Source organism: Pinus tabuliformis, chromosome 8 (genome assembly GCF_031772625.1).
Source record: "Pinus tabuliformis cultivar Carrire ecotype Pingquan chromosome 8, CPIR1, whole genome shotgun sequence".
NCBI lineage: Eukaryota > Viridiplantae > Streptophyta > Pinopsida > Pinales > Pinaceae > Pinus > Pinus tabuliformis.
Genome location: NC_142294.1, coordinates 1,319,020,624 through 1,319,046,074, shown reverse-complemented (window position 1 = coordinate 1,319,046,074; position 25,451 = coordinate 1,319,020,624). Strand labels below are relative to the sequence as shown.

The 25,451-nt window shown below is 38.4% G+C and overlaps 1 protein-coding gene across 1 annotated transcript; it reads right to left on the bottom strand.

Annotated features, from left to right (window-relative positions):
* Nucleotides 1-19,658: 19,658 nt before the first annotated feature.
* On the bottom strand, nt 19,659-25,121 carry LOC149240334 (uncharacterized). Its single transcript, XM_089370140.1, has 4 exons — nt 24,960-25,121; nt 21,771-22,633; nt 20,703-21,386; nt 19,659-20,067 (listed from the first exon to the last, which is right to left on the bottom strand). Exons 1-4 carry the CDS (start codon nt 25,119-25,121, stop codon nt 19,659-19,661), a joined length of 2,118 nt encoding a protein of 705 aa, XP_089226266.1.
* Nucleotides 25,122-25,451: the final 330 nt, after the last annotated feature.

Sequence of the window (25,451 nt, the reverse complement as noted above, 5' to 3'; positions counted from 1 at the left end):
GCATAAGATAACTAAACCAATACATCAATTACAGATTCTGGAAGAATAAAAGTACCCAAAGTTGTGAATGCATGGTTAAAGCCTTTGAAGTTGGCAAGACATTGGCTAAGAAAGGAATGCTTGATGACTTGGTCGATGGTTGGTATGAAACCATTTATTAGTGCATTTTAAAAATCTATTTAAGCCCCATTTATATGGTTGAAAAGTCATAACCAAAGGAATACGCCGAACATTCAATTGTTGAACATTGAAACTTGAAACTTGCCATAGAAAATGACATTGAAACTTTAATATAGTAATATAACTATTATTTAAGCCAAGTGCCAATGTACCTCTATTGTTGAATAGTGAAGTGGCTAAGCCTAAAGGTAACACATGCTGAAGGTGATGCATGAATGATTGAGGGTCGATATGGAGTGTAGATAGAGCACACATTGGCGATTGCCCAATATGGAGTTTGGACTTACGCTCACCTTAGTTGTTCCCCGATATTGAGTCTGGACTGTGTAATAGTGAGTAGTGATTGATTACTGAAGGTCTCGACATATGAGTTTTCGGCCTAAGAAAATGAGAAATAAATTTTGGAATGACTAATATTTAGCTTTTAGCAATGCGGCATACCTAAACTTGAAAAACTCATGCTCATCGAGTCAAGGTTGAAAATCAAATAAATTAGAATCAATCGCAGGAATCTTATTTAATCGGCAAGTCTCAAGTCAAACTTGTATTGACCATGAGTTAAAATTGGTCAACATGAGTTTGAATTGCAAATATTTAGATCGGATCATTTGGAAAGCAAGTAGATTCTGACTTGTGATTAATCACGATTGATTGGCAAGTCCTATTTCACTCCTTATAACTGAAATTTGAACTGAAAATAGAAGATCTTACAATTGAAACTAATCGTGAATTTTCTAAACTAAAATTGGCACATAGGCATTGTTTCTATTTGTGGCTAGGCACGTCAATGGAAAAGATTCATTTTAAATAAGGTTCATGGAGAAAATATTTTACGGAATACATTTATTTTATGTCGAGGAATACGTAGTAATATTTTTTATTAAATTTGAATAACAGTAGTATCTACTCTGTATCTCATTATCTTTATCTCCTGTAACTCATACAGAAAGTGGGGTAATAGTGGACATGTAGCATCAAGCTCCACTCCTTTTAATCCAAAGTTCTACATGCAAACCTTTGTGTCACTTGTGCTGCAAAGCCTTTGCTATAGAGTGTGGAGTTAACACCTACCTCTGCATAACAAAAGCTACACATACCTTTTGACTTGGTTTTTTCACCTTTTTTCCATTCTTTTTTTGGGGTTTGGACAACAAGCTCCACATACTTTCTTTCCATATCTCTATGTGAGTGTAACTTTGCACATTTTCTTTGCTTCAACCAATATCAAAAGCATTTGTGAGCTTCTTTCAAGGCATGAATACATGCTTCAATAATGGAAATTAGCAAAGTTTCTAAAGAAAAAAATAGCCATGGAGTTATCCTTTTCCATTTCAAATATGTTAGGATTCTATTGAGAGTTTTTTAGAGATAATTATTAACTGGCCCTCTACTTTTCCCTTTTCCTTAATATAAACTGCATCTCTTATTACATTTCTAATCAAGATATTTACATCAAATACTGGATCAAAGGGCCAAGGACTTTTCATAAATGCTTCCTTGTCTAGTAGAAGAATAAATGGTCAACATGTCAGCTTGGCTCCAATTTCTTGGGAATTAATAATTGTTTTGAAAAATGACTACTCTTGTTTGAATCTAGAACTATGTTTAAGCTTTGAAAATGGATTTTCCTCCAAATTGATCTTGGAAAGGTCCTTATTAAAGGCTTCTCTATATCTCCTCCACTAGAATGAATGGCTTGTATGTTGAAAAGTATAGCAGAGCTCCCTTCTGAAAATCCTAATCATCCCATTGTCACTAAGAGCTCCTCCTTTTCCCCAAATTGGACCCAAAACAAGATTGAGTACTTAATTATAATCCAACCTAAGAAATTTTGATTGACAGTGCAACTCAAGGGCTATTAAATTTAAGGTGCACTAATATGATTTGTCATTCTTTCATTAAATAAGTATATTGTTTTTAAATTTGTCATTTGTGCTTATAGTATGTGGTAATGACCTTGTTTCACCTAAAAGGGTTTTTATTCTTGGACTATGATAATGCTAGTAATATTTAGGTCTTTTGTAGTATTTGCACCCCATGATCATTTTTGCAAGATGTATGTCCTATGTGGAAAGAAATAAGCATTTAGTTATTACCTCCTAAACTAAAGCACTGTTTCTTTTATTAGGTGCCATGTAACACCCTCTACAAATTGAGGAAGATTGGGACGTAATATCCTATCCATCCCCATAGACTATAGTCCTCCTTAAAGGGGAAAAAACCCCAAAATACCCATTGTTGGGAATTTTTTTGGTGAAACTGGAATTAAAAAACCCAAATTTGGGGTTTGGAATAAGGTTTACTCAATAACTTAAGAATATGAAACCCCTCTGAAAATCTATAAATAAAGAAGGATTGAATTCATTTTGGATCACCAAGTGTGGATTAATTCATTTGTTCTTGAGCATTAGGTCTGCTAGTTCTTTACCCCTTATATCTCTTGTTGATTTTAGTGGTGAAACATTACACCATAGTTGACATTCCCTTATTACCTCATTGTTTGAGCACAAGGGTCTCTGGCTGGTCAGTGGATTCTATTGGATATTGGTCTCTTGTCTTTTTTTGGGCACAAGATTTCTGTTAAAGGCGAATGAATTTGGAGGATAGTGCATGATAGATTAGTTTTGTTCAGCATACACCTCTCTTGAAGGAAGCAACAAAGTTTCTGAGTCAATATCCTTTTATGGGAAAAGTACTTACCTTAGGCAGTGGATACGTTTCTCACACCTGGAGTAGCAAAACTATTTTCTTTATTTATTTTTTACATGCACAGTTAAAAGGAGCACTTCCCTAGTTATTAATTCTCAGCCTTAGCTAAGGAAGCATGTTTGCATATCTCATATCATATTCACTAGTGGCAAACTTTAATTGTCTTATCTATCCATGCAAGGAAGGTGCATTAGTATTAGGAGTTAACAAAGTTGAGACATTTTTGTACATGTTTCCAAATTTATTTTACCTTCTAGACTAAGGGAAAAGTGAATAATAGTCTTAGAAATTTTTAGTTATTTCTTGTTTCAAAGAGTAATAAATAGTGATGTGATTTGAGTTTCAAATATGTGTACTTGCTGTTACTTTCTTCTGTGGCATGTGCTTCCCTATTGAGAACAAGGGGTTTTTATGTAGTATCTAGCCTCCAAAGCTTCCTCAATGCAACCTAAATATAAAATCATGCCCTCGTACTCCAAATCATCTAAGGCATCACCCTAGAGAAGTTCCAAAGTAGACCAATGAGCTTTGACAGGCCAACTCCAACCCTTTGTCACTATACAAGTGTTGACATCACTGTTACAAAAAATGTTTTGAAGTGTTGCATCCTACACCAATTCCTAAGATGGATGCCCAAAGGGGTTCTAGAATGAGGCTCAACCTTCATTACCACATTTAAGACTTTTCAAAGGGATTGGTCCCTTTAAACCATGCCAATTTTTACACTTTCACAATTTGGTCATGTTCCTATCAATTCATATTTTGTATTGAAAAGTCGGCGCTATTTTACATGTTTATTAAATTTAGGAACAATTATAGGTTAGCTCCAGTAAAATGTCAACAAATTTGTGCGTTAGGTTGGCATTTCTCCAAATACTATCACACATGTATATGTAATCACACATTTTCCTTTTTAGATCTTGATTGGTTGAACAAAAGGGTTCATTGCTTGTGTAATTTTTTCCCATACCTCCACATTAGCACTCATAGATAACAATATTCTTAATTCTTCATTTGTTTGCACAGTAAGGTCCCTTCTGGTTGCTATTTTTGATGGTGCAATCTCTGATAGTACACCTTTTACCACAGAGATGTTCTTGTTGGATAGAAATCTCCAGAGGAGTTTTACACCAGACATATAAATGGCTATTGTATATCACAATAATAAGCATTAACATATGAAGATGTGCAGACCCTAAACTATGTGCATTCAATCCATTACTTTTTCTTTCATGGAAGATTTCATTCTGCATAGTAGATGTGTTGTGGCACTTGAGTGTGTTCGCATAAAAACTTCTAAGGCCAAACCCAGATTCTCATGTGTCATGGAAATTCAACATATGCCTTGTTCACCTAAGAACTACTTGTAACTCATCTTAGGGTACTCATGTACAATCTCACTCATCCCACTTAACAACTTACCAAGACAAGGCTCATCACATCCAACCTTGGTCTAAAACAATTAAGCAACACAATTTGCATCTTGACATGCCATAACACCTAACATGTCTTAGAATGCCTTGGCACTATGTGGAATGCGTTAACATCCCCTACATTCCTTGGCATGCTTTGACACTCTCGAGCACACTGTGGCACTTCCTAACATGCCTTGGTAGTTTAGTATACCTTGGCATTGCCTAGCATTTAACCTTGTCACTCCCTCCTTAATGCACCTAAAACTCACCGAAACTCCCTCTCGCACACTCTTATTCATTAATTTCCATGTATTTTGAACTAGTGCTTCCTTATGTTTCCTTGACACCCCCTAACACTCCCTAGCTCACCCTAGAACCTAACACATCTTGCCCTACCACCTTAACACTCTAGCATTCATTGGCACTACATAGTATACCTTGTCACTCTATCCTTAGCACACCTGGACATCGCTGACACTCTTGGTCACAAACTCTTATTCATTCATTTCCATGCATTTTTACCTAGTTCTCCCTTGTGTTTCCCTAGCACTCCTTATCACTCCTTGACACGTGTTGTTACACCCTAGCACCTATGAAATCATGGCATGTCACCCTAGCCTCTAGTATGCCTTAACACTGCCTAGCATACCTTGTCACTTTGTCCTTAGCACACCTAGAACTCACTGAAACTTCTAATAACAAACACTTATTTGTTCATTTCCATTCATTTTGACATAGTTCTCTCTTGTGTTTCCCTGGCACTCCCAGCTAACACTTCCTTACATGCATTGGCACATCTTGGCCGCATGTCTCCCTAGAACTCTAGAATTCCTTAGCATTGCCAAGCATGCCTTGTAACTCCTCCTTAACACACTTGGAACTCACTAACAATCCATGACACACACTCTTATTCCTTAATTTCCATGCATTATGACCTAGTGCTCCCTTGTGTTTCCCTAACAATCCCTAACACTCCTTGGCACACATTGGCACAGCATGGCACTTGTCACATCTTAGTAGGATTTCCTAGCACTTTATCATCTATTGGAATTGCTTATCATACGTTGTCACTCCCTCCTTAGCACACCTATAACTTGTTAACACTCCCTATCACACACGCACATTCATTCATTTACATGTAATTGAATTGAGTCTTCCCTTGTGTTTCCTTGGCAATCCCTAGCATGTGTTGGCGCCACATCCTAGAGCCTAGCACACATTGGCATGCCTTAGAACTTGGCATGTCTTTACAGGCCTAAAATTCCTTGGAACTTTATAACATGTGTTAGAACTTTCTGAAATTCCCTGCACACCTTGGCACTCCCTAGTTTTCATGCCCTCATAGATAACCTTACTTTCTTTTATGACTTGGGAACCCAACCAAGTCATTGAAAAAATAGTGGTGTGCCTAGAACACAGTCTCCCTTTGTCTCAAATTTCTTTATCCATCCTCTTATCACAATCGTGGGCTTTCCTCCTACAAGTCCTAATATGAAATTCTCCTAACACACTTCGTCCATGGGACGCCTAGAATTCACTAACTCTCCCTGACATAATCACTTATTCATTCATTTCCATGCACTTTGACCTAGTTATCCCTTATGATTCCTTGACACTCCCAAACACTCCTTGACATGAATTGACACTATCTGGTATATGTACACATGCTTTTTCATTCCTTGGAAGGCCATGGCACTCCTTAATTATCATTCCCTCATAACTACCCTTATTTTCTTTTAGACTTAGGAACCCAACCAAGTCTTGCCTCAACTACAACTTTACAAAGTTACATTTATTACAACTAGACTACGCCTTGTTCCCCTAATGGAATATAAATCATCCTAGGCTTCTCATATCCAATATTAACTCATGCCACTTAACAAGTTACCAAGTCAAGGCTCACATCCAATAGTGCCCATAAAACAACTAAGAAACATAGTTTACATCTTCACATGCCATAACATCTAGAACGTATAACAATCCATTGGCACTACGTGGCACACATTATCATCCCCTGCATTCCTTGGCATGATTTTCCACTCCCTAAAAGACCCTACCACTCCCTAACATGTCCTAACACTCTAGCATGCCTTGGCACTGCCTAACATATACCGTTGTCACTCCCTCCTTAACACAATTGGAACTTGCTAACACTCCCTATCACACACTCTTATCTATTAATTTCCATGCAATTTGAACTAGTTCTCCCTTGTGTTCTCATGGTACTCCCTGACACAAATTGGCACACTATAGGACTTGGCACATCTTGGCATGTTTCCTAGCACTCTAACATTCCTTGGAACTACCTAGCATACCTTGTCACTCCCTACTTAGAACACCTAGAATTCACTGACAACCCCTGTAACACACTCTTATTCATTCATTTCCATGCATTTGAAACTAGTTCTCCTTTGTTTTTCCTTGACACTCCATAACTCTCCTTGGCATGCATTGGCACACCTTAGCACCTAGCACATCTTTTCATGTTTCCCTAGCCTCTAGAATGGCTTAGCACTGCCTAGCATACCTTGTCACTCCCTCCTTAGCACACCCTGAAATCACTGACACTTCCTGTCACAAACTCTTAATCATTCATTTGCATGCATTATTTTCACCTAGTGCTCCCTTGTGTTTCCCTAATGCTCCCTAACACTTCCTAGCACTATTTGGCACACCTTGGCACCTAGCACATATTGGTTGCATGTCACTCTGGCATGCTAGAATGACTTAGCGCTGCTTAGCATACCATGTCACTCCCCTCTTACCACACCTAGAACTCATTGACACTCCCTATCACACACTCTTATTCATTCATTTCCATGCATTTTTATGTAGTACAACCTTGTGTTTCCCTAGCACTCACTAACGCCCACCAGACATTGGCACACCTAACTGCAATGAGTTTCACTAACAGTCAATCCAAAAACCCTTCCAGAGTCTAGCTAGTTACTTGTTCTTCACTAAGATATTAGGGTTAAGTTTATTCTATAGTTTTTAGTGTGAAAATATTACTAGGTTTTTTTATTGCATAGAGTAATTATGATCTTCCCCATGTACACAAGGATAACTGAGAAGTGTTTCCCATAATCATGCAAGTGGAAATTCAACATGTACATCAGGGTAACCACAAAATATTTATCATATTTACACAATTCAAGGTGATAGGAAAATATTTACATTGTATACGTGAATGTACTAAGATCAAGACCATTAGCATCATATCTACATATTTACCACAATATGAGGGTCATTACAACCCCTTAAAAATAGCCATAAGGCCTTCCTCTTTTACAACTCCTTGATCACAAGGGTTTAACTGAAAAACACATAGTTCCTTTAAAGATTTGTAGGTTGAGGTAGCCACTTCAAGATCTTGAACTTTAAGATAATCAAATATTTGCAATTTTCTACAATAATAAGTCCATTATGCACACTCCTCATCTTAAAGTTAGGTAGAGAGGGAGAATCTTGATTGATTCCAACCTTGTAAATGAAAAACCTTTCCTACTCATTGGTTGGACACTCCACCACTAGTTGACACCACTAACTCACACCAAAAGTCCAAGATACCCATAATATGTGCCTTACACCCAAGGGCTTAGACTACACCTCCATAAAATATACCTTCAACTTTAGATGTCCTAAAATAGTAATATCCAAACCCTAGCCTATTTGTTATATTTTTGTAACTTTCTCCTTAACTAAATTTTATTTTTAACTATTTAATCCACTTACCATATACTCTCTCTTGTTTGCACCCACCTAGTATACAAGAACACTTATGCTTTTAAAACAACCAAGTTAAGAGGGCATGTTTCTTTCTTACACTTAAATGTTTTCAATACAACCAAGTTAAGAGCACATGTTTCCTTTTCAAATTCCAAAAGTATAGCATGTATATCTCTATAAAATAAAAACAAAATCATTGCATAAAAAAGGTAAGCTTAAAATTAAATTAAAATTAGATTATTATTATTATGATAAATACACCAAATATGGAAAATTTGTTTTCAAACACAACCATAAAAAGTGTTAGTTTATCAAATACAACTACAAACATATTAAGCCAGTCTAGATCCATCTTAACCTGAATCTATCAAGCGTTGAGAGGGATCCAATCTCTTGATGTGCAAACCTCTTTTTTGGCGCATAGTAGATCTAGGTTAAGATGGATTTATGCTAGTTATATAATACTATATAATATCTATATTTGTATCTATGTGTCTCTTTCTTTTTCCCTCTCTCTATCTCACCCCCCAAACATACACACTCTCTCTCCATATCTATCTCTCTCTCCCTCCCTCTTCCTCTCCACCTCTCTCTCTTCCCTCTATCTCTCCTCTCTCCATCACTCCCTTGTCACTCCCTCTATCTCTCTACCTTTCTCCCTCTATGTCTTTCTTCTTCCTTCCCTCTCTCTCCCCCTCTAACTTCATCTCTCTCTCCTGTCTCTTAGTCCTCTGTCTCCCTTTCTCTCTCACCTCCCTCTATTCCCTCCCCCCCCCCGCCACAATCACTCTCTCTCTCTCCCCCCTCCATCTTTGTGCCTTCCTCTCTCTCTCTTTCCCTTCTCTCGCTATCTTTATCCCCACCTATTCTCTTTCTCCCCTCCTCTCTTCTCTCCCTCTATCTCTCCACTTATACCTCCCTATGCCTTAGTTCTTTCCTCCCTCTCTCGCCCCCTCCGACTCCATATCTCTCTCCCCCACTCTCTTCTTCTCTCTCTCCCCTCTCTCTCTTCCTACCTCCTTCTCTCTGTCTTCCCCCATCACTCACTCACTCTCTCTCTCTCTCTCTCTCTCTCTCTCTCTCTCTCTCTCTCTCTCCACCCTCCATCTTTGTCACTATCTCCCTCCCCCTCTCTTCCATTCACTTTTCTTGCTACCATCACTTGGATCCTTAGTTAAGATAGATCTATGTTGGTTCTAACTAATATTTGTATTATATAAATTTCACACCTTTAAATACAAAAGTATTCTCATTTTTAATTTTATTAAAACCTTGATTTAATTTATATGGGAATAATTTTAGTAGTCATGAGGATAGAGGGTTTATATATATCTCAAAACTAATTACAACCCTTTTCCTATTAGCTTGAAATAAAAAATGTTATAACATTAAATTAAATTAAATTAAAATACTTTTATTGTGAAATAAGTTATTGTTGGGTAGCGCAAGCCCCGCGGAATGAGTATGGGGTGCGGAGCCTAGATTTTTGGGTAATATTAAGGTAAAAGACTCTGCGGAAAGTGCGGAGCGTGAACTATAGTAGGTTGAGTCAAAGGGTAGTCCACCCAAAAAAATGTAAAGAAATAGTAATAGAGTCAGCCCGTAGAGGGATCATGGCCAAGGGAAAGTATAAATAGAGCGAGGCTCTATGAGGAAAAGTAGGTCTTTTGAAAGATGGAATGTAATGGGTTTTGCAAGGAAATAGCTTGAAAGCATGTGTAGGTCTGAGTCGAGGGAGTAGGGTAGAAGGTAGAGGCTCTGCAACTATGTGCATAGAGGCCTGGAAAGTTTGAAGCTATGTGTGCAGACCCCTACAGTTGAGTGCGTAGGGTGGATCTGGATGTATTGTTGAAGATTGGTAATAAAGATAAGTTTCTTCTAAATTTTGTGTTGGTGGCGAATTTACTCTTTTATAAATGAAATGTTATGATTTATGCATTTTCTACAGTTGAATTCATGTGAACTAGATTAATATTGATGCGCGAAGTAACCAAAAGTAATAAATGTTTTCTTAAAGACCATTTTAACTAGATCAAACCAGTAATAAGTGATTCAATCTGTAATAAACGCGATAAGGGTATTTCGATCTGCACGTATCTAGCATAGCACGAGGCTGCAGAACAAGCGCGCGAGCCCCAAACCACATCCAAGACAACCCTAGGGTGCAGAAACCTGGTTCCAACACCCTCCCCTACTACCTCGGATGAGACCTCAGTCCGCGCTTCGTGGGCTGTTGCCGAAAGGGCTGGTAGCTGTGGGATTTCTTTGGCTAAATAATTCTTCCAAACCTGGGTCAAGCCCATATAATCCAACAAATGGTTCCATTGCTAAGACCGTGATCTTCCTAAGGGGTTTCTGGTGTGAAAGGCGACGATGCTAGAGGAAAGAGTGACAAAGGATTAGGACGGTGGTAATGGCGAGCGCCATCCAGTTACCAATATTCAAGGGAGCAGGAAGTGAAGATCTGGAAAAGTTTTGATTTGTATTGAATTCAGTATGGAATGCACAACATATCACGAATGATGATATCTAGAAAGCTGTCTTAGTCAACACACTGTAGGATCGAGTGCTAACATGGTATATGAAGTATTCGAGAATCAACCCAACGACAGGGATAACAGACATCTATATGGAGTTAAAAGAGGAGTTCATCTGGCCAAAATCAGAGTCGTAGTCGATCGTAGAATTCAAAGAAATCAGGATGATGCTTAGTGAGACCCCATGGGATCTGGATCAAAGGTTGAAAAGTACTATTCATGAAGCCAACATGACTCTGAAGGATGCATAGCACCACACTTGATTTATCGCATCATTAATGCCATATCTGAAATCGGCTTTGTCACAATAGAAGATCTCAACCCAAGCAGAAGTGCTGGAGGCAGCAATGCGGTTGCATGAAACCCCGATACAAGAGCCAATGTTGGGAGTTCAAAAAATCCAAGCACAGGTCCAAAACTTGTGTTTGGAAATACAAAAGTTAAAACAAGACTAGGCTCCGGAAGTTCGGGAAGAAGCTTGGTGCATCAAGTGTAAGGGCCAGGACATGATAAAGATCATTGTTCAGTCACGGTAAACCTTGTGGTCACGGGGGGACTAGCACCATTGCAACCAGAGGCACTGGCAAGGCCGAGCGTGATTTCCCCGCTCAAGTAGGAGGAAAACACAACCCGAATAATTACCACCTATTGCCAAAATACAATCAAACCCCCTAACAACTATTTTTTAACTTTTGTAGATCAGTGGGTAACAAGGACAGAGATTGCCGAATGTTGGTGGATCATGCATCTGCCTACCAAATATAGACTGTGAGACAACGTCAAAATCTAGTTGCAATGTTTGTGCGTGGTGGATTCTAGGGACAGGGTCGAGGATGGGGTATAATGGGACTAGGAAGGGGTCGAGGATAGCTAATTTGTTACAATTGTGGAGGACCAGGACACTACACGTGGGATTGCACAAATCCAACTCGACTATCATGTCCCTATTGCGAATAATTTGACCATGAATTGCTAGATTGCCTTATGTTGCGAGCACAGATTCACGACAAAAGGACAACACCTCCTATGACGACACAAAATGTGCAGATGATGAGGGATGAACCACGCAATGAAGAACCTAAAGTAAATATGGTACTAAGGAGCAGTGCAATCTTAGAAGGAGATCAATCTAAGCTGTATAAAGGTCCCTTGATGTTAACAACTTTCATAGAAACTTGTACGAAGTTACTTCGCGATAATAGGGCAGTGAAAGGATTGTGGGAGGTAATTAAAAAATATGCAAGATGGGGAGAACATCGCATAGTTCGATGAATAGGGAGCCATACGTCACGGACCGGACAAGAAATGCGGTTAACAGTCTGGATTGGTGACTATAAGATGGATTAGGTCATTTTGGACCTTGGTTAGGATGCAAACGTCTTGCCCAAGGAGACGTGGGAGCGTATCAGTAAGCGCCCACTCCAATGGTCTCTGATCCAATTACGGATGGAAAATCAACAACAGATCTTGCCCCTGGGTAGGTTGCAAGGAATCATTGTAGACCTGGATGGTGCAAGCACTAGAACGAATTTTGAAGTTATTGAGATAGTGGAAGAGAAAAGCCCATACCCCGTGTTGTTGGGAATAGACTGGGTAATTGACATGAATGGGATTATTAATTTCAAGCACAGGGAGATGATAGTTGAGGAAAATTCATGCCACGTAGTTGTTCCGCTAGATCGAACCAAGGGACCCTGCTACATGAAACCTATGCGCAACAACGAGTAGGATGAAGCCTTGGATTGTATCTACCAAATTACTGCACAAAGGCTAATAAAGGGTAAGGTAATGGAGGAATGAAGAATTTTACAGGGTTACGCGGAACCATACACTGATGATTTGGAGGAAGAAGACGAGAAATGGCAGACCAGAATGAATGGGGAAACTACGTCAAGCTACAATATGCTAACAAAATCTGTATACTACATTAAAGCTCAGGACCGCGAGCTGCCAGTATGTGACGAGCTCACATTAGTAAATGTATTCCTGGAGAAGTTTGAGAGTGCAGTACTAGAGTACTAGCAATTTGATGCGCTCAAGTGGGCCTTGCACACGACATTGGTGAGATGGTGGGATACCCATGAAGGCACTTTTGCAGATTGGAAAAGATGTAAGCGCATGATGTAGATACGATTCGGGAAGCCAACACTCCAACTAAAGAAGAAATATGGTGGACGAGAAAATCCGAACATATATTTGAGCAAATGGACCAAAGTCTATGACAAAGAGCTGAATGGGTGCACCTATTTTATCATACCTTAGAAGTCATCCCAAGGAATTGGTATACTGAAACAGAGCTCCGATGTGGCATAGGTGAGTGGGATATCTTGCACGAAAGGTTTCTATCAACATTTCTTTTTGAGGATCAATGGATGGATACAGTGGACGACGCGTTAAAGCTAGTAAAGACCACAATTTTCACATTGCCACTTGAGCCGGAAGAAGTCGTGCAACTAGACTGGTTGCGACAGTTGAGCCGAGCCTTGGAATGTTACAATATAAAAGTAGAAGGGGATGAGGATGATCCGGATGACCTCAATACACCAGAATTCGAAGGAAGTCGAGAAGTGCGTGGCCCTGAAATAGAATATCTAGATGTTGCAGTGCAATTAAAAATGAAGCAAGTAAATATCAGAATAAAGGAAGAACCAAAGTATGCTACGCTTGGGGATTACTGGGACAACGCTACCATGGAAAAGGTCGTCGAGCTACTCAGGGAGTATCGAGACCTCTTCCCTACTAAGATTATGGAGCTAAAAGGGATTCGGGGCGAACTAGGAATGATGAAGATAACCTTGAAGCCTGATGCGAAGCCAATAAAGCCGTGACCTTACTGATTGAATCCAAAATACAAAGAAAAAGTACGTGAAGAGTTGGACATGATGCTGGCAGACGGGATCATTGAACCAGTTGAGGAGTCTGATTGAGTAAGTCTGATGGTGGTATAGGAGAACAAACAAAAGGGTGAGATCTACATCTGTGAGGATCTATGGAAGCTCAATGATGCTTCTGTTAACGATTCATTTCCCACATCTTTATTGATGAAGTCTTAGAAAATGTGGGCAGGTAGGAAGTGTATTCCTTTACGGATGGGTTCTCTGGATACCATCAAATCAAGATCGTGCCAGAGGATCGAATAAAGAAAACATTTTCTATGGAATGGGGTTGCTTTCAGTATACAGTGATTCCATTTAGGTTGAAGAACGTGTCAGCAATATTTTCCCACATTATGGTAGCTACATTCAAGGAATTCATACATAAATTCTTGGAAGTCTATCTTGACGATTGGATCATCTTTGGACTAGTTAAGAAACATACTGAGAACTTACAATTAATGCTGTATACTTTCCGTCGACGCTAGATTGCGCTAAAGAAGTGTACATTCCTTGTTCCTTTCGGGAACTTGCTAGGTCACGTAGTTTGTAGGCAAGGCCCGATGGTGGATCCAACAAAGATCGTTGTCATATTAGGTCCGCAAGCATCGCACAGTGTCAAACAGCTCTGCGCTATGCTGGGACACACGGGGTACTATCAGAAGTTGATAAAAGGTTACGCCCAGATCATGGCTCCAATGGAACACTTGTTAAAAAATGATGGCATGTATTGCTAGAACGAGGAATGTAACAAAATCCTGGAATTACTGAAGGAAAAAATGGCATCTATCCCTATCTTGATATTTCCAAAATGGGACATGGAGTTCCACGTGCATGTCGATGTGTCGTGTATCGCATTAGGAGCAGTACTTACTTAGGAAGGCGTGGAGGGAGTTGACCACCCGATTGCATTTGCAAGTCGAAGGTTGTCAAAAGCTGAGAAAAATTACTCTACTACTAAGTGAGAGGGATTGGCAATGGTGTACGCACTCTAAAAGTATCATCACTATTTGCTTGGAGGACATTTTAAGATGTATATTGATCACTCTGCACTAAAATACCTAGTGAATAAGCCTGTGTTGGGGGGCACATCTGTCGATGGTTGCTATTGTTTCAGGAATATGATTTTGAGGTTGTTGTAAAGCCAGGACATCTGAATGTGGGTCTAGACCACTTATCCCGGATTGAGATGGGCAAGGAACCCACGAACCTAGAAGAAGGACTCTTGGATGCCTAGTTGTATGCAGTGTGCATTGCGGATGGCCACTTTGAAGATATAATCTATTTTTTGACTACCAGCACTGCGCCGCAGGGGTATTCTGTGCAACAAAAGAAGGAATTGGTGACACGAGCAGTAGATTTCACTGTGATTGCTGACCATCTCTACAAGATGGGGCATGATGAGATATTACGCTAATATGTACCAGAGTTTGAGCAAGAATAGATCCTTACCAAAGCACATGGAGGGGTAGTTGGCAGACATTATGCAGGCCACTCCATAGCCAAGAAGGTTCTTCGTGCTGAATTATGGTGCCCCCCCCCCACATCAAGATTCAAAAGCATACTGCCGGGCCTGTGATGTATGCCAATGAATAGGCAAGCCATTACAAAGGGATGAAATGCCACTTCAGCCACAGGTGACACTACAACCATTTGAGAAATGGGCGATCGACTTCATCGGACCTATTGAACCATGAGGGAAGACGGGCATGTGCAAAAGCACAGCCGATTAAGGATTTCACAGCCGCGACAGTGGTAAAGTTCTTGTTCAAGAATGTGTTGACCAGGTTTGAGTGTCCTAAGATTCTCATGAGTGATCGAGGAATGCATTTTTTGAATGAAACCATCAGAGCGCTCACTGAGGAATTCCAAATATATCACTAACAGAGCATGCAATACCTTCTACAAGCAATTAGGACTGTTGAGGCATTCAACAAAATTTTGGAAACTGCACTGACTAAGATCTATAATGCACGATGGAATAATTGGGACTTGCACATCCCCGCTGTGCTATGTTCTAAATAATTCCACCAAATGATCAAATATTCATTTTTTTTCTTGAAGTAAAAAAAGTTTAGTATTTTCCTTAAGAGCCTCTTCCAGAAGGGCTTTCGCTTCTTCTGTAAATGTACCAATAGAACGTATAATTTCTCTGAGCTGAGGTTTATTTTTTATCAAATAAAAGCGTAACCCAAGGAGAAATTTTCTCACTTGTGCTATTTCGAATATATCCAGGTATCCGTTTGTTCCGGTATAAATAGTAGCTATTTGTTCTTCTACAGTCAAAGGAGCTGACTGAGATTGTTTGAGCAACTCACGTAATCGTTGACCCCTCGCCAATTGATTTTGAGTAGCTTTATCAAGATCAGAAGCAAATTGTGCAAAAGCTTCCAACTCTGCAAATTGAGCTAGCTCTAATTTCAACTTTCCAACTACCTTTTTCATAGCTTTTATTTGAGCCGCAAATCCTACTCTAGAGACGGAAATACCCACATTAATAGCAGGTCGGATCCCGGCATTGAATAGATCGGCCGATGAAAATATTTGTCCATCGGTAATGGAAATTGTATTAGAGGGAATATAAGCTGAAACATCTCCAGCTTGAGTCTCAACTATTGGTAGAGCAGTAACACTGCCCTCACCTAACTGGGAACTTAATTTAGCTGCTCTTTCCAAGAGATAGGAATGCAAATAGAAAACATCTCCCGGATAAGCTTCTCAGCCAGGTGGTCTTCTTAATAGAAGAGACATTTGTCGATAAGCTTGTGCCTATTTGGAGAGATCATCATAAATGATTGATGTGTGTTGTTTTTTGTACATGAAGTATTCAGCCAAAGTTGCTACTGTATAAGGGGCGAGATATTGTAATGTAGCTGGAGAATCTGCAGTTTCCACTACCACAATGGTATATGCCATTGCGTGACGTTCTCGGAATGTATTAACTACCTGAGCCACGGAAGAAGCTCTTTGACCAATTGCTACATAGACACAGATTACATTTTGACTCTTTTGATTAAGAATAGTATCTGTAGCTACTGCTGTCTTGCCGGTCTGTCTGTCCCCCATAATTAATTCTCGCTGACCACGTCCTATAGGAATCATAGAATCAATAGCAATAAGCCCCGTTTGAAGGGGTTCATATACGGAACGTCTCGATATAATACCTGGCGCGGGAGATTCAATTAGTCGAAATTTGGAAGCTGAAATTTTACCCTTACCATCAATGGGTTGGGCTAGAGCATTTACAACACGACCCAAATACGCATCACTTACTGGTATCTGAGCAATTTTTCCTGTTGCTCTCACGGAACTACCTTCTTGTATCATCAAACCATCGCCCATTAATACAGCTCCAACATTATCTGATCCAAAATTTAGGGCAATGCCTACTGTACCATCTCCAAATTCCACTAATTCCCCTACCATTACTTCATCAAGACCATGAATACGAGCAATGCCATCTCCTACTTGAAGTACGGTGCCAATATTACCAACTCTTACTTCGTTGTTATATTGTTCGATCTGTTTCCGTATAATACTACTAATTTCGTCGAGTCTAATACTTCCCATTAGCACTTATTCATTATCTGTTCAAAAATAGGTCCTTAACCTTTTTAATTATCTATTGAGAAATAGGACCTATAACAACTAATCATTTGTGTTCATCACGGTTCTAAGCAGGCCAATATTGTGATCGATCGTACGTAAATGTAACTCAGTATTCAAACGACTATTCAAAGTTCCTATAGCTCTTCGTAAAGCTTGGCGAGAAACTTGTTGTCGGATCTGGTCAAATGCTCTTTGCTATTCGGAGTAAATCGTCTCATTCTTGGGATCCTCTAATTGTTCCAAATCCTCAGAAGCCATATTGAGGAGATCCTCTTTCTCTCGTTCTATTTGGGAGTTTCCATTTACCTGGATTTCGTCCGCTATCATTTCCATGTTCCTTAAGCAAACCCGAGCTTTCTTGAGCTGATCGATAGCTCCTTTACATAGTTCTTCTGAATTCCGAATAGTCTCCAATATTTTATGTTTACGGTTATCTAATAGATTACTTAATGAAAGTAGATTATCTATTCACAAATTTCACGAATTCATAATCTCTTCCCAAACCAAACACGAATCTTTCGATTCATTCGGCTCTCCTGCTCAGTTCTTTTTTATTCCCTAAGAACGTATACGTTCCCTTCACACCAAGCTTGCCCTTTCCGTTCCGTTTACGGAAGATTAGAATCAATTTATAAAAGACCGATATCTCCGAAGGGCTCTTCCAGCAAAAGGGATTTGCAATTATCAAGAAAGTTTTATGTTGTTTTTGTTTCCCCTTTTCTCTCCTCTTCTTCCCTCATGAAAATTGAATCGTTCCATTCAATCAGTTAATTTGTGCCTCTTCCTTTTTGTTCTATTGAATAAATTCCCTTCTGTTTAGGTCGTCAGTTCAGCATTGGAACTAAAATTCGATAGGAGATTGGGACTATTTTTCAGTAAATAGATCAAATTATTCCATTGATATGAATGTTATATATTGGATCAATCTCCAACTATGCCTTTGAATCCATCTCATCTTGACACAACGGTGGAAAGAATACCCAGTTAGTTGTGCTTAGACTTCAAACAGTTCAGCTTTAACCATTCTAGTGGTCCTCCCTCATTGGTTGTTATAAACTAAGAGTTCATTTCTCATTCAATTACGAAATGCTATATTTCTTCGCTATTCCCCATTCGGAAGTAATTCGTTGACATTATGCACTTTTCTATCTCCAAAGTGCAGCTGGTTGGGCCCAGCCATATTATTCGAATATACAACTCGCACACACTCCCTTTCCAAAATAGATCAGTACACTAAGCACCACACCTAAATTTATTATATTTGTTTCTAAAATATTGGTATTTTGATCCGAAACCCCCAGTGGAAGGCCAATAACTCAAGGAAATGAAAGGATCAATTACATTTTTCATACGCTCTCCCCTCATAGATAAGGATATGTTCTACAAAATTTTGTTATTTTCTTATTTGATCCTATCTAGTTCTGGATAATAATATTTGGGATACTTAACTTAGTCCCGGGTCTTTTATAAGGATAAAAAGAATTTTCTTGCCCTATCCACTCCCTTCCCTGCCGCACGCATCATGAATCTTTCCAACCGAAGTATAGTTATAGGAAGAATAATTCATTTGCTAATTATTCAGATCAACCTCTCCTGCAGTTTAACAAGTAAATTATTGGAGAAATACTAATGTAATGACGAGGTGTAGGGATCTTTTTTTTTTTTAGGATTAAACAAAGGGATTCGCAAATAGAAGCGCTAGGGCCACAACTAGTCCATAAATAGTTAAATCTTACATAAAAGCTAAACTTAGCAGTAAGGTACCTCGTATTTTACCTTCTGCTTCTGGTTGTCTCGCAATACCTTCTACAGCTTGGCCTGCAGTAGTGCCCTGGCCAACGCCAGGTCCAATGGAAGCAAGCCCTACAGGTAATCCAGCAGCAATAACGGAAGTAGCAGAAATTAAGGGATCCATGGTAATCTCCTCTTACTAAGGTTGGGAAATAGTTGATAATACGACAGTTTCATCTATTGAGTGTTCACCAATGGTGAAATTATGGAACGATTTCTTCCGAACAACTAAGAACAAAAATATTTATTGATGATATCAAAATGATAATATCAACAAATAGGGTATCCCTTATGCAAATATTTCATCATAAAAAGATTTGTTCTTCATAATATTCAAAATAAAGATTCCATTTTATTGGGCATATCAATTCTTTTCACGGAGAGAGAATAGACTGCATAAGAGCCTATAAGTCATTATATATCACATCTATAGATGTGATATTAATCCATATAATCTATAAGGCTTATAATCAATATAAATGGATTAATATATGAAACGAACTATATACAAAGTAAACACGTTCGAAAAAATCCTCCCCTTAATGGGAAAAAAAATTTAATCGTTCTCCGCCGGTACATTCTTTACTCAAACAACTCCGATTAGTGAACCTGTTCGATCCTATTATCATATTTCTATACGAATGGACCAATCGGATCCACTCTATCTGGAGATCTAATGGACAGAAGTAGTTAACTGATCTTAAATCTTGTTACCAAGCTCTTTTTACTAAGAAATCTGATTTTCTTCTACCATACATATCAAGTCATGCATTGGTACAATACTTAAAAAATATTATATCTGATTGGGCAGTGATTTAATGATGACCCTCCATGGATTCACCTATATAAGCTACAGCTAGAGTTGCAAAGATCAGAGCTTGAATACCGCTTGTAAATAATCCCAGGAACAGTATAGGTATAGGAACTATTAAAGGTACCAGAGAAAAAAGAACAACAACTACCAATTCGTCAGCTAATATATTTCCAAAAAGTCGAAAACTAAGTGATAAAGGTTTTTTAAAATCTTCTAAGATGTTAATTGGTAAAAGTGTTGGGGTTGGTTGAATATATTTACCAAAATAACCTAACCCCTTCTTTGTAAGACCTGCATAGAAATATGCTACTGATGTAAGTAAAGCTAGAGCAACCGTAGTATTAATATCATTTGTAGGTGCGGCTAACTCCCTTGAGGTAATTTTAGAATTCCCCAAGGAAGAAGAGCACCTGACCAGTTAGAAACAAAGATAAATAGAAACATAGTTCCAATAAAGGGAACCCAGGGACCATATTCTTCCTCCCCAATCTGAGTTCTGGTCAAGTCCCGAAAAAATTCGAGAATATATTCAACAAAATTTTGACCACCGGTAGGAATGGTTTGTGGATCTCGAACAACTATGGTAGTTGAACCTAATAAGACAACAATTACAACCCAAGAAGTTATAAGTACCTGTCCATGAACTTGAACCCCCCCTATTTGCCAATAAAAATGTTGACCCACCTCCACATCGGATATCTCATAGATATGATTCAATGTGCTAATAGGAGATCGTACAATATCCATATCCATATTACCCCCTTGTAAAGATGAAATTAAAGAAGAAAATAAATTATTTTTGTCAAATGAGAGATTCCTCAATTATTTCACTCTCAGAATTTTTGATGTCACGAGATAATAAAAAGGGTATTCCATTAAGAATATTTTTTAATTTGGAGCAGCGAACCAAATCAATAAATGAAATTCCCTCTTACGAGATCTTGGATGGAATAGCAGCCAACTCAATAAATCCTTAGGTCCTCCCCCCACTTTTTTTGTAATTTTTTTATTACTTTCTATTAGCCCTTCATATAGCTATAATGACCTTAATGCCCTTCCTTTGCAAATTGCTGACGTTAATCTGTTCAGGATCAATTGAATTGAAGCTATACCATCATCATTGGCTGGAATTGGGATATCCATGAGATATGGATCACAATCTATATCAACCAAGCAAATTGTCGGAATACCCAAAGTTATACATTCCCCAAGAGCAATGGATTCTTCTCGTTGATTGGTAATTATAGCAATATCGGGTAAGATTGTCATATATCTAATCCCACCTAGATATTTCTGCAATTGGTCTAATTGTCTCTTGAGCATAGCTGCTTCTTTTTTTGGAAGTTGATTGAATCGTCCCGTATCTTGTTCTTTTTTTAAATCCTTGAACTTCTGAAGTCTCGTCTCTGTAGTAGACCAATTAGTTAACATACCACCAAGCCATTTTCTATTTACATAATGACATCGAGCTTCTGTAGCAACTGATGCTACTAAATCAGTTTCTTGATATTTCGTACCAACTATCAGAAATTGTTTTCCTCTACCTGCTATATCAAACAACAAATCACAAGCTTCTGATAAAGAATGAGCAGTTTTAGCCAGATTTATAATATGAGTATCTTTACGCTCTGTAAAAATGTAAGGTGCCATCTTAGAGTTCCATTTCCTAGTTTTATGCCCTAAATTAACTCTTGCTTCCATCATCTCTTCCAAATCAATGTTCCAATATCTTTTGCTCATTCTCATTTGCTTTCCTCCCCAAAATAGCGAAATAAAATGTATCGTAATATCTAATTATTCCAACGGAATCAATTACTTCTCAAAGATTGCCTATCTATCTAATACATGATAGAAACGTTCTCACTCATAGAATATTTGATATTCTTCCTACTATAGAAGAGATATTCATGAACATAACAAGAAATCTATTTCTCAAGACTATTTTAATTGTTGTTTTAATATATTGTGATATTTGTGAGAATTGTCTTGAAAGGAAAAAAAATCTACTTTGTCATGATGAAATAAAATGTCCTTCACTTTTTTGCTAAATAGATTCCTATTCCCTATTCTTGGATCTATTCCGTTTCGTTTCCCTGAACGGTGAATATGTTGCCCAGTACCGACAGGTATCATCCCCCTGAGAATAACATTTTCCTTCAAGCCTTTCAACCAATCGATACGACCTTGTAGAGCAGCTTTAGCTAAGACCCGAGCAGTTTCTTGGAAACTAGCTTCGGATATAAAACTTTGAGTATTCAGAGATGCCCTTGTTATTCCTAATAACATGGTTTGATAGTAGATTGGCTCTTCCAGAGCACGATCCATTATCTGTGCTCGTGATAATCCAATGAGTTCCCCTGGTGAAAAAACATTAGCCGTTCCATCTTCTGAAATTAAGACTTTCGATGTCATTTGGTGTACAATAACCTCTATATGCTTATCACCAATTCGTACCCCTTGGGATCGATAAACTTTTTGAATATGATTGACTAAATGAATTTGACTTTGTTCCATAGTTATCCTAGCGCTTATGAATAACCCCCAAAGACTTCCAAGAAATCTTGTCATATCTCTGGTCCAATTTTCAAAACTTTCTTTTAGATTCATCGATATTGAATTATTCAAACGAGCTTCTGACAATTGTTCAACTTTAGGAAGACCTTGAATTATATCACTGGATTTGAACCTTTCATATATCAATGTTATCAATGTATCTCCTTTGTCAAGAGTTTCTCCATAATGACTATGGACAGTCGCTTTTCGAGTAGCCAAATAAGGTTTAGCCGATCTAATGACTAAAGATTCCTCATCAACTGCTATAATTTGACCAGATTCGGGGAGTGGTTCATCCTCGGATATCCATACACTTTCAGGAATCAATTGTCCAAGACTAACTACTGGAAATGTTTTTTTCAGAATTCGGATTCGGATGAGGAAGAGCACCAATTTGGACCCAATAGATTGGAAATGATGTTCCTGCACGGATCGAAATGATAAATTATCATATTTTCGTCCATGAAATAATATTTAGGTACTTGGAAAGTATTGAAAGAATTGTGAAAAATGGAATGTTTCTTTGATAATACTTTTTTATAAGTTAGAAAATGGGAGGATGGAAAACGGTTGGTTATACTATGTAAATTACCCAAGAGACCTGAAAATTCAATGATTTTTATCATAGGATCCTTTCTATTTGATTGATTTCCTGTATCATAACATTTAGAATCATTGAATAGAACGATTCGAAAATAGTCGGATGGTGATAAAACCATAAAAGATCCACTGTTTTCTTCCCCATTAGATAATGAACAAATAGTTCCTTGATGCTTACTAATTAATTGACTCGCCCCATTGGAAGATAAAAGATTAGTGTGGTCCAAATTGTTATGGAACATCAAATTTGGACTTGTTTTATTGTCCCTTCTCCCCATGAAAAAAGGAGAGTATTTCATCAAGCTAATTTGAACCATATTGTTAACGATCTTATTTGTTCTTACTAAAATAAGAGAAACATAAGCCTCAGATTCTATAGAATCTGTTTGTTCCCAATCAAATCCTATACAAGTTCGAACCAATGGAATACTTATATCACTCATTACTTGGATTCATTCACCATCTTCATACGAAATAGAATAGCTAATTTGAATCTGCAAGTTGTCCCCTTCCCTCGATAAATCTAGGGAAAAGGGTGTTGTCATATTCGACCCATCAGGTATTCCATGTTCTATGTTACAATATCCAAAAATGGAATTTCTCTGTAGAATACCACTTTTGGGTATTCTAAGAATCGCATCATGACAAGGTATTATTTTTTTTCCCATTCTTTATCACACTGCAATGAGACGATGAATCGATTCATTTGCGTTTTCCCCTTAGTATTGTAATTATTAGGGTAAAAGACATAAATAGAGTCTCGATGCTTGTTGGATATGGTCCGATCAGTTTCAGTTTCTGAATAACTGAAGATTTGTTCTTCCTTCTCATAGAAATTTGAGTCACCTGATCTATGTTCCACTTGATCCACATAAGAATTGGAAAGTGATTGATGTTTGGCAACAAAAGGTTGAACATATACTTGATCCTGATACTTATGAAATGGAAAGGGTACTACACGGGATCCGTATATACCTCCCGATAATATCCATAGATAACCCGTCCTGAGTATAGGATGAACATTACCCTGTACATATTCAGGTGCATGACACACATTGGTACTCCAGTGCATTTCTCCTTCTAAGTCAGAATATATATTTTTGCGAACTTTTTCCTTGAAGGAAGATGTTCTAGCACGAACCTCGGCAATAAGCTATTCTGATTCCACATATTTATCATTCTGAACCAAAAGAAAACTTTGTGGCGGAATGGTTAAGTTATGTACTTGATCCTGACCATCAATAGTAATGGATAAGTTATTATGACATAGATAAGCATGATGTCCATTACATGTACATGTGGGATAAACCAAATTTTCATTGAATTCAATCTTTCCATTGAAAGGGGCTCGTATATGTTCTGCAATATCACCAGTAAATACCCCCCCGGTATTAAAAGTCCTTAGTGTTAGTTGAGTTCCTGGTTCTCCAATGGATTGGCCTGCAATAATACCTACTGCTTCTCCTAATTCAATCAAGTGACTGTGAGTAGTACTCCGACCATAACATAATTGACAAATCCAAGATATACTCTTGCAAGTAAAGGGGGTTCGTATATATATTGGTTGTGTTCGAAGGTTTATTAATTGATTGGCAAGTCCAACTCCAATATCCTGATTGCGCGTGGCAATGCATCTCCTATTTATATATACATCATCTGCTAGCACACGGCCAATCAGTATTTGTGTTCGTACAACAATTTCATTTCTGTCTCTCTCTCGACCTCGAATGGGACTTATGAAAATACCTTGGATAGTGCCACAATCTGTTCTATGTACTACAATGTGTTGAACTACTTCAACGAGTCTACGTGTGAGGTATCCCGCATCTGCTGTTCATATAGCAGTATCCACAGCTCCTTTACGAGCCCCATAACAGGAAATAATATATTCCGTTGAAGAGAGCCCTTCGCGTAAATTCCGTCTAATGGGTAGATCGATGATTTGTCCTTGAGGATCTGACATTAATCCTCTCATACCTACTAATTGGTGAACCTGAGATGTACTTCCCCTAGATCCTGAGAAGGACATCACATGTACTGGATTTAAGGGATCAGTCATGCTAAAATTCAGATTCATTTCTTTTCTCAAATATTCATTGGTAGCATACCATATCTCAATCAATTGACATAATTTTTCCACTGCATGTACATTCCCATAATGATTTTGTTTCTCCGAAACAGAACCTTGTTGCTCTGCATCTTGGACGAGCCATCCTTTGGAAGACGTTGTTAAAAGATCATCAATTCCTAATGAAATAGCTCTATTGGGCATACCGAACCACGTGCAAAAAGTTGACAGGCCAGGCACCATTTCGACTAGTCTATGGTAAGGAGGCCGTGATGCCTATGGAATATATCGTGCCCAGCCTACGGATTGTAGTAGGTATAGGAATGGCAGATCATGGGGCTTTGGAGGAAAGGCTCGCACAACTCGACAAATTGGACGAAGAATGATTTTTGGTGAGATTTCATCAACAGGTACAGAAACAACGCGAGAAAGCATGGCATGATTGCCATATCAAGGTGCACACATTCAAGAAGGATGACGACATATTGTTATATGACAGTAAGTTCAAAAAATTCCCAAGTAAACTCTGTATGCATTCGATGGAGCCTTATGTCATTAAAGAAGTAACTGATG